The sequence below is a fragment of the Nicotiana attenuata genome, unplaced genomic scaffold (assembly GCF_001879085.1).
Source record: "Nicotiana attenuata strain UT unplaced genomic scaffold, NIATTr2, whole genome shotgun sequence".
NCBI classification, from domain to species: domain Eukaryota; kingdom Viridiplantae; phylum Streptophyta; class Magnoliopsida; order Solanales; family Solanaceae; genus Nicotiana; species Nicotiana attenuata.
The window spans coordinates 512,509-523,566 of NW_017670643.1; the positions used below are offsets into that span (position 1 = coordinate 512,509).

At 39.1% G+C, this 11,058-nt stretch overlaps 1 protein-coding gene across 1 annotated transcript; it reads left to right on the top strand.

The window, feature by feature from the left end:
- Positions 1-2,436: 2,436 nt before the first annotated feature.
- On the top strand, positions 2,437-3,474 carry LOC109241834. Its single transcript, XM_019408650.1, has 2 exons — positions 2,437-2,797; positions 2,942-3,474. Exons 1-2 carry the CDS (start codon positions 2,437-2,439, stop codon positions 3,472-3,474), a joined length of 894 nt encoding a protein of 297 aa, XP_019264195.1.
- The last annotated feature ends 7,584 nt before the right edge of the window (positions 3,475-11,058 follow it).

The following is an 11,058-nucleotide window of genomic DNA, read 5'->3' on the forward strand; positions in this document are numbered from 1 at the left end:
ATATGCCAAAATGGACTTGATAGAGCTCGATACGTATCACTATATTTTTTCAAAACCCATGAAATCTTTGAATTTATGGGCTGGATATGGGCAGTGATAATCGGCATAAAGTATGTATATTTTGATATATATCGCCTCGCATTTTGCTCTTGTTTCAATGATTTCAGATGTTTAATATGATGGTTTGTGCTAAATTATGGTGTTTCTATGTGTAGGAATCATTCGGATGCAATTTGGGACGAAAGAACATGATTTTGGAGAGAAAAAAAAGGAGCAAAACACTTGGGAGCACGGATTTGAGCAATTCTTCCATCCCTTTTCTAGTACTCATTGATTTTATGTTTGAAAATATTATTTTTGATGATTGTATGAACATGAGTGGCTAAGAACCCTATTGTTCTAGGGTCATGGTTGAAACATGAAAGTTGTTATTTGAAGTTTAATTTGACGAAGTTGATTTTATCATATTGGGTTGTTTATTTAATTCTGCTTTTAGTTATTTTGCTGAGTAGCTAACAGTGAAATACTATCTACGAATTTAGAGTTGAACTCGAAAGTGGGAACTCTAGATTGCATATAGAATTAAATAGAGCAAGTTGTTGAACCCGGGCATCGGGGAACGGATTCGCAATTTGGATAGACATATACCTAATTGCCTTGCTTGGTTGAAATACAGGAATTGTAAATGCATTCTTGCTAATCTTAATTCCATAGACATATAGGCATTAAGTTAACTTGAATAGGCGAGTAAGGACTCGACAGATTCTTATGAGTAATATCAACCCTGTCAATCAACAATCCAGATAAATCAATTAGTTATTTTAAGCCAAGAACGCAACATGATGGTTAGCTAACCCGTGACCCTGAAATATTCTCTCCTACTGATTGTTATTCGAAATTGCTATTTGTTTGGTTGATTTGTCTAGTTATTTCATTACTCGATATTTTTAGGTAGTAAAGTCTTAAATTATCTATTCGTGATAAATCTCTTGAATCGATAAGTTAATTGAGTTTGAATCAGTCAAAAGTTGGTCATAAGTATTCGTGGGAACGATACTCTACTCACCACTCTATTACTTGACGATCGCATGCACTTGCATGAGTGTTTGGTCGCAACAAGTTTTTGGCGCCGTTGCCGGGGACTTAGAAATTAGCTACTTGACTGAGTTGAGCTTTTATTAGTTATTTATTCAAGTTTTAATTTTCAGTTTACCTTGTTTGTGTTAACACAGGCTTTTCTCTTGAATGCGGAGGAGTAGAAGCGCAAACAATCTCCTTCCTCTTGATCCTGAAATTGAACGAACACTTCACAGATTGAGGAGGGAAGTCGAAGCTAGAACTAGAATAGAAGGAGAGTTGGACATCGTAGTTCAACCACAGCCAATAGAGATTGCAGGTAACGAAGAGCGTGCGGTGATTGAAGCCGCAAGGCCCAGTCTTGCTAATATGACTCAGGCTATTGTGAAGCCTGATATCACATGGCATTTTGAGCTCAAACAGTACATGGTGCAGCTGATTCAGTCCACCGGGCAATATGTGGGTCTATCTCATGAAGATCCGCAGAGGCACATTCAGAATTTCTTGGAAATTACGGACACTTACAATTATCCGAACGTTTCCAAGGACTATGTCAGGCTGACACTTTTCCCCTTGTCATTGCTCGGGGAAGCTAAGGAATGGTTGCAAAAGGAACCCGCGAACTCAATCCGTACTTGGGATGATCTTACAAGGAAATTCTTAATCATGTTTTTTCCCACTAAGAAGACAAAGTCATTGAGGAGTCAAATTCTTGGGTTCGAACAACGAGATGGCGAGATACTTCGTCAAGCGTGGGAAAGATACAAGAAGCTACTTAGGGACTGCCCACATCATTGTCAGACTGATGAGGTATTGGGTCACACTTTTGTTGATGGGCTAGATGATGCATCAAAGATGAATCTTGATTCAGCTTGTGGGGGTAGTTGCATGGCTAGACCGTACAGTGAAATCCAACTCTTGCTAAATAACTTCACTGCTAATGATCATAATTGGCAAGGTGATGGTGATTCACGAAGGGCAATTAAACAGAAAGCAGCCGGGTTGATTGAGCTTGATGACTTCTCAGCCATGAGAGCTGATATAGCAAAATTGGCAAATCAGATGAATAGAATGACAATGCAACAAACACAACCGATGCAACATGTACAACAAATGTCTATTTGCTGCGAACTATGTGGCGACAATCATATGAGTGACATGTGCCCCACGAATCCTGAATCTATATACTATATGGGGCAACAGAGCAGAGGTCCAATGAATCAGCATGCACAATATAGGAACACTTACAATCCAAATTGGAAGAATCATCCCAACTTCTCATGGGGTGGAAATCAGCCGAATCAGAATCATTATGGACCCCAAGGAAATTTCAATCAACCTCAGAAGCCACCCCAACAAATGGAAAAGAGTACAAATGATTTGCTAAAGAAATTGTTGCTTGACAATCAACAGCTCAGGACCGATTTCAGAAATCTTGAGAGGCAAATGGGGCAGTTAGCAACAAATCAAAATACTAGACCTGCAGGAGCTCTCCCCAGTGATACAGAGAAGAACCCTCAAGATAATGGAGTTACACTCAGAAACGGGAGGGAACTAGAGGAAGTGCCAAAGAAGAGAAAAGACAAGCCTATACCTGAGGGGGAGTTGATTCCTAAGGCGACACATGAATCAAAGAAAAAGGATGCAACTTCAGAGCCAGTGGAGGCTGCAAGACCACCACCACCTTTTCCTCAGAAATTGCAGAAAAAGAATTATGATCGCATGTTTAGCAAATTTCTCTCTATGTTGAGCTAGGTTCAATTAAATATTCCACTGGTGGATGTACTTCGTGAAATTCTAAAGTATGCTAAGTACATAAAAGATATAGTGGCTCACAAGAGAAGATTGACTGAATTTGAGACAGTTGCACTTACTGAGGAGTGCATTCCAAGGGTCCAGAACAAGCTCCCTCAAAAGCTTAAGGATCCTGGTAGCTTCACCATCCCTGTGCGAATTGGTAATATTGATGTGGGTCGTGCTCTTTGCGATTTGGGGGCGAGCATAAATATGATGCCCTTATCCTTGTTCAAGCAATTGGGTCTGGGAGCTCCAAGACCAACTACTATGATGTTGCAGCTGGTTGATAGGTCTATAGCACACCCTGAGGGAGTGATTGAAGATGTATTACTGCAAATTGGGAAGTTCATATTCCCTGCGGACTTTATTATATTAGATTATGAGGCTGATGAACTGGTTCCAATAATATTGGGGCGGCCTCTCTTGGCTACTGGTGATGCAATTATTAAAGTGAGAGATGGAAAAATGATTTTGAGAGTGGATGACTTGGAAGCAGTATTTAATGTCTACAAAGCAATCCAACTTCCCAGCCACTATGAGGAGCTCTCGATGATATCTGTTGTGGAGGTGGACGAGCAACTTCTTAACACGAGTGTGTGAGCACGTGATTTTTGCCTCGCTTGAATTGCTCCTACAGAATTCTTGAAATTAGGATTTTTCTTTTATTATTTGATTTTTTAGGAATTAATTGCATAATTTTCATGTTTGCTTGCATTTTTGTGTGCATGGTTAATTTATAGAAAATACAAAAATAGTGCATTTGCATTTAGGACCTAATTTTCTACATTTTAGGATGAATATATAATTAAGGAAAGAAAATACCAAAAATAGCTCTTCTTGCATTTTACCTTTTAATTTCCGAATTTGTCATAGTTTTCTTTAAATCAGGAATTAATTAATTTTTGGATAGTTTTAGAATTAAATCAGGTCTTTTTAGCTTAATTTTGTATTTGACAAAAATCTGAAAAAAAAAAAGAAAAAAAGAGAAAATGAAAGAAATTAAAAGAATTGGGGTTTCCTTTTTAAAGACCCCAAAATTGGGCCAAATTCACCCCAAGCCCAATACCAATTGTTGCCCAGACCAGGCCCAAACCCCGTCTAAACCCGGCCTTCCCCCCCTTAAGTGAAACGACGACGTTTTGTCGTCAAGCAATCCCAGCCGTCGAGGATCCTTGATCCAACGGCTGGGAACTAGGTCAAAATTAATATAAAATTGTCGGATCCCCTACCCCCCCCCCTCTCATCATCGTCTCAGACTCATTTTTTATCACCACCGTCTCCGCCGCCCTTCGCCCTAGCGCCGCCGGCCGAAAATCACCGCCACCGGCGGTGATGCTCCTTTTCCGTCCAAAAATACACCATAGAACCACCTCACTCTCCTCTTTCCAACCACCAACACAATTTCCCTCAACTCCCGGCCAAACATCCCAAATCCTCTAAACCCTAGGCGTCGCCACCACTGCCCACAGCGGCGCCGCCACCCAAACGACCCCAAAAATATACCCTATACTCTCCTGGTCACCCTCTTCTTGAATCCCTCATTGGTTCCCTTCAAACATCATCGGAGCGGCTCGAATCTTGAATCTCAGAGCTGGCAGAACCCTAGAAATTCGTTTTGATCAATTTTGCCTGATTTCTTGAGTCCAGTATTGGATTCGAGTCACGAGACAATGTTTCGTTTGTTCTTTGAGAAGAACAAATGCTTAACATTGTTCCGAGGCTCGAATCGAGGTTCCAGTCCCGTTCGACCTTGCATAGGTGAGTTTTCTCCTATTGCTTCAGTTAGTTCGAATGTTTTTCCGTTATTTCTGTTAACTCGTTCATCTTTTCCTTATTCTCTTTCTCTTCTTTCTTTTCTGGCAGTAATTGGCATTGATAGTTTTGCCGATTAAATTTTGGTTCCTCTGTTTTTACTAATGGTAATTTTAAAATTCATGAGTTAGTGCCATTGGTTAATCGTTACCTGTTGAATTCATGATTGTTTGACATATTGATGATTTAGTGTTGTAGTTTGCTTGGCTGGATTCCTAATTGTTTAACAATTTACTGTTTTATCAGCTTAATGATCCTTTTAATCTTAGGAGTCGTATTAATTAGAGTTGAAATTCAGTTTCGATTAGCTATATTGATGAATTCTAATTTTGAGCTTTGTCATAGCTGACATTGACTAACTATGGTAAATTGAGACCAAGGGCGCTGGGTTAGTTGATATGTGTTGGTAATTTCAGAACTAATGTAAGGGTAGTATAGGTAGTTCCTAAATAGAAAGGACATTGTGGTAACTAAACTAGAACCTCCTAGAATCTTCTAGAGGAGGGTTTTTAGTCAGAATTTCAGTAGTTTAGGGGGTGTAACTTGAGCAACAAGTCAGAAAATAGAGGACTAAGTGATTAAAACTGAAATAAAAGAGGGACTAAAAGTGTAAATAACAATCTGAAGGCAGCCCTAGGCTTTGCCTATAAAAAGGCATGCCTATTGCCTTGTTGAACAAGTTGAAGAATCTGGGAAATTCCCAAGAGGGAAAATCTAAAAAAAAAAATCCAAGACTGCTGAAAAAAAAAACTACTGAAAAAATCCAAAAACATCTGGTAGAAATAGAGGGTTTAGATACAAAACATTAGATCCTAGAAAAAAAGTCCTGGAAAAAAGAATCAACAAAAATGTAGCGTAAAATCCTTTCCAGATCTGTTTTGGTTTAACTACATTGGTTCTTCAAACTGGCTTTCAAATCCATTTGGTATATTTAGTTAATTGAAGCTCCTTTGAAGTCGATTGCATCCTGCTTCTCTTTCCTTGAGTTTCTGGCTGTTCGTGATCCGTGTTGTTGTTGATTTCGTTGCTGATTATCGTTTACTGCTGCTGCTACTTAACCTCGAATTTTCCACTCATTTCTATTGTGACTTTGCTGTAATCAGGTACCAGCTCTTGAACTATTGTCACAATGCTTGGTTTGAAGTTGGAGATTTGACAATTGCAACCTCTTGAGACTGATTTAGCTGAATGCGAATAACTTAGTTTTTAGCATAATCCAAAACACTGTAGATGCATTTTAAGTGTATTGTTGATGTATATTTGACATGGCTATTGGATTTTACTGCCCTAACTCTTTTGGGACTGTTAATGGCATGTATTGCCTAGATCCTGTTACATTACTCCATTTTAGAGCAGTTTAATTTTCCAGCAACTAATAGGTGGTCTTTAGATTTGTGTTTGCTTGACGTATCTGTCTCTAGATTAGGATATTTGTGAGGTTTGAATGCGTTTTGAGGAGCTGTGATTCAATTGATGAGTCCCTAGCTCAATAATACTCCAAATTACAGGTTCTATTTGAAATTCCTATCATTAGTCGTGCTGGGCATGTTGCCAAATAATTAATGCATTTATGCCCAGCAGCCCTAACAGACCTGGAGTGAAAACTGCATACCAAAATTCTGAATTTGTGTTAGCTAGCTAATATCAAAGGGGGTTAATTCATAATTTGATAAGTAGATTCTATATGTTATGAAGTTCTGCTTATTTTACTGAGTTTTGGGTTCATATTGACCAAATCGCCAAACCAAGCCCCAACTAGGGCCCAATTTCCATTATCGCTGTTTTCTTGAATCTGTCATAAGTGCTTGGGCTATGTATATTTTGGTCCTACTATCATCTCGACCCGCATCAGCTGGGTCTTCGGCCCATGCACGTGATTCCCAAGCTTGGATCCTATATTTTGAATATAAGCCGTAATTAGTAATAATAATTTAGGGCCTTCTAAGATAAGTAGCAAATTTAAATTAAGGGGTTTCCATCTTGTTTAAGTTTGGACTTGATCTTAAGACCCGAACTCCTTGAATGCTTTTAATAGTAATTAATAACACTAATCAATTAGGCCCTTTTAGAGACAAATATAAATAGAAAATCTTAGCTCACTCTAGGTTGGCCTTAAAATAATTAAATGAGATGAGCCTCGCCAAATAAAATGCATAAATTGCGGGGCCCTCATTAAATGCTTTATAAAAAATATTTTAGAAATCCGGGACATGCCATTTAGCGAATTTTCATGGTTTCCCGCAAAGTAAATAAGATGCTAGCCATTTTAGGTGCGCCTTTAATAATTTTACCTTCTTAAATACGGGTGTGCATTTCATGCGACCCAAATCCAAATCCCAAAACGTTGAATAAGAGGTGTCGAGGATCCGGGTGCATTTCATGTGACGTGATCCAAAAACACGCTCTTAAACGGCGTTCACTTTCATAAAAAACCAATTAAAAGCGGTTAAACAAATTTATAAAATTGCACTATAGGTTTGAACATGTATAAAAACCAGATTTTTAGCCATTTATAATAATTTAAGCGACCGTGTTAGAACCACGGGATCCGGGGGTGCCTAACACCTTCCCTCGGGTCAACAGAATTCCTTATTCAGAATTTCTGGTTCGCAGACTCCAATTGGGAAGTCGAAATTTTCCTCGATTTGGGATTCAAATTAAACCGGTGACTTGGGACACCAAAAGTCAATCCTATCCCAAGTGGCGACTCTAAAAACAAATAAATAATCCCATTTAGAATAATGTCACTTTAAATGGAAAAACTCCCTTATACATTATCCTTCGGGGTAGGTGTGTATAAAGGAGGTGTGACAGCTCTGGCGACTCTGCTGGGGAAACGAACCCCAGAATTTCGATTCAGGGTTCAAGAATTCGAACTTAGTACAATTGTTATATTTGGCTTTATCTGATTTTTCTACATGTTCCATGCTGTATGTGCTAAATGTTTTACTGCTTTGATATTTGTTGAAATTATGTATAAACTCTCGCGAATCCCTTCCTCTCTCTGAGTCTTCTACATCATGGAGAAGGGTGCACTTCGTGTAGCTTCTCTTCTGTTTAGAGTCTTTCCCAATTTAGAACGAGGTTTGGATAAGTTGCTAAGCTGGCGGAGCTTCTGTATCCCCGGTACGCTGCCTCCCCCTCGGCTCGAGTTGTCCACTCGGGTAAGCCAGGTCTAGACCAATAAACCTAGGGTTTAAAACTAGAAGAACAAAACCTCATGCCGGATCCCTAGTAGGACGCTTGTTTGCATCATATGCATTTGACTTAGGGGACTCAACACAGGGGTTGGGTCCGTCTAGGACAGGTGACCTGAAATATGAATTGACCATCCTGATGCATCTTACGTGCTACTTGCGCATTTATTTGCTCGGCTTTCTATGTTGACCAGCTTGTCTAAATGAGTGAATTATGAAAATAAGCAGTGTTAGAACTAGGTGAGGATGTCTATTTGTTGTGAAAAACCAAATGCCCAAACAATACCGAAATGCTGCCGGATTTTTGATAAATGAAAAAAAAAGGGGAAAATATTTGAAAACATAGAAAGAAAAATTGTTGGTCAAAATAGTTTTGATTTTGGCAAATCTGACCGAACTACGCGGGTCTGATTCTCACCGGATGTGAGATACGTAGGCAAACCTCATCGGTTCCGACCCCGATTTTCAAAAATCCAAAAATATTTTCTTTCTTTAGAAATCTTTCCTTAAATAATTTTTTAAAAAAAAAGCAAAAAAAAAAGAAGTTTTTAAAACTAAAAAACGATTTCCTTCTTTCTAATGTCTTTCATAAAAATCAAAATCCAAAAATACAGGTTCCTTCATTTTGAAGTATTTTTCCAAAAATCCAAAAAAAAGATTAGAAACAAAAATCCAAAAATACTCTTTTCTTCTGTAGAAGTCTATTTTTTTTGTAAATGTCAAAAATTTTGAAAAAATTGAAGTCCAAAAATATTTTTGCTTATTTAGAAGTAATTTTGTAAATAAATAAAAGCTCAGAAATTCAAAACATTTTTCTTAAAGAAGTCCCTCTTTCGAAAATTAAGAGGTTACATCCAAAATCCAAACATATTTTCTTTTTTCAAAAAGAGAAAACAAATGAAAATTCGAACAAAAAATATTTTCTTTTGCCTTAAAGCTTCATGGTTTAAGTTTTATAAAAAGAAGAAAAAAAAGAGTTAGTTTACTCCATTCCCAATCGGACCGAACTACGCTGGTTTGATTCTCACCGGATGTGAGATACGTAGTGTAACGACCCGACCGGTCGTTTTGAGTCCTAGTGCTCTGTCAGCAGTCGGAGGCCATGAACAGCTTCATTTCGAGTATTATGACTTGTACGCGTGGTCAGAATTAAGTTCCGGGAAGTTCAGAGTTGATTTAGAAAGAGAATTGTCATTTGGGAAGCTTGCAGTTGAAAGAATGAACTAGGATTGGATTTTTGAGTAAACGACCTCGGAATCAGGATCCGAAGGTTCCAGCAGGTTCGTATGATGATTTCACACTTGGGCGTATGCCCGGTTCGAGTTTTGGATAATCCGGGAGCGTTTTGGCGCCTATTGTGGAAGTTAGCATTTTAGAAGAAATTTCATAAGTTTGGTTTGAAGTGCATTTTAATGTTATCAATGTCCTTTTGGGATTCCGAGACTGCGTATAGCTCCGTATGGTGATTCTGGAGTTGGAAGCGCGATCGGAAGTGAATTCGGAGGTCCGTAGGTCATTTTGGAGCCATTTGGCTAAAGATAGAAATTTGAAGGCTTTTGAGAAGTTTGACCGGAGGTTGACTTTTTGATAACGGGGTCGGAATCCGATTCCGGAAGTTGCAGTAGGTCCGTAATATCAAATGTGACTTGCGTACGAAATTTGAGGTCAATCGGACGTGATTTGACAGGTTTAAGCATCGAAAGTAGAAGTTGGAAGTTCTAAAGTTCATAAAGCTTGGATTGGCGGTTGATTCATGATTTTAGCATTGTTTGATGTGATTTGAGGCCTCGAGCAAGTCCGTAATGTGTTTTGGGATTGGTTGGTATGATTGGTCGGGGTCCCGGGGGCCTCGGGTGGATTCCGGGTGGTTAACGGATCAAAAAATGGAATTTGGGAAGGCTTGAGATTTGCTGCTTCTGTCATAACCGCATCTGCGGTTCTTGGACCGCAGAAGCGGGACCGCAGATGCGGTCAAAAGCTTGTAGAAGCGGAAGGGGGCCAGGTCCAAGGAAACCGCAGAAGCGGCCCAGGGACCGCAGAAGCGGTTCCGCTTAAGCGGCCCCCAGACCGCAGAAGCGGTCAGTTTCCTTTTGCCCAAAGCCGCAGAAGTGGCGAGAAGTCGCAGAAGCGACATCCGCAGAAGCGGAACTTTTCCCACAGAAGCAGAAGCAGCTGGGGCAGTGAGATGTTTTAAGTTCGGGGTTGAGTTCATTTCAACCCATTTTTCTTCCATTGGAGTCGATGGGGAGCAGCTTGGAGATGACATTTTCGTCACTTGTCATGAGGTAAGTAATTTATGCTAGCTTTGAGTTAAATACAAGGTTTATACATGGATTTAGGCGTGAAAATTAGTATAAAAAGTGGGGTTTTGGTGGAAAACCTAGAAAATCATATTCTTGGAATTTAGCTACGATTTTGAGTATGGAATTAAGAGAAAATCATATGTTTGAGTTCCTAAGGTCATGGGTAACCTTTGTCTTCGAGAAATTTTGGATTCCAGGCACGTAGGCCCGAGGGCATTTTGGTCGTTTCTCTAAGCAGAGTTGGGAATTGGTATAATTTGCATTGTTAACAAGTAATTGAGAGTATTCTCATTAGTTTGTCGTTAATTGGCTAGTTTTGGAGCAATGTGCATTGGTTCAAGCCTTCGGAAGAATGTATTTAGAATGTCGGTTATGAGTCTTCGGAGCGAGGTGAGTCTCCTTTCTAATCTTGTGAGGGGGAATTTACCCCATAGGTTAGTTAAATTGGTTATGTGCTCCTATTTGCGGGGGCTACGTACGCACGAGGTGACGAGAGTCCGTGGGTAGCTACTATTTGCTATTGTCCGGGTAGCTAGGACCCAAAAGCATGAATACTTGAATTAATTGTAAATTCTTGGATAGCTCAATTGCTTGTGTCACATGGAATTTGTAAATGAATTTCCAAAGAGATTTAACCTTACTTGTAAAATTTTGTTAAAAGAGGAATTTATATATATATCGATAAACACTCCCTGATAAGTTCTTACTTGATTGATTGAGCATGTTATATTTGGATTAATTGTGAACCCTTTGAGGGTTTGAATTGCTTAAATCACGTTAAATTTATAAAAGGATTTCTAAAAAGACTTAAGCTTCGCTTCCTCAGATTATTTAAAGAGAGTTGGCTTTTCTTGGACAATTGCTCCGTGTTG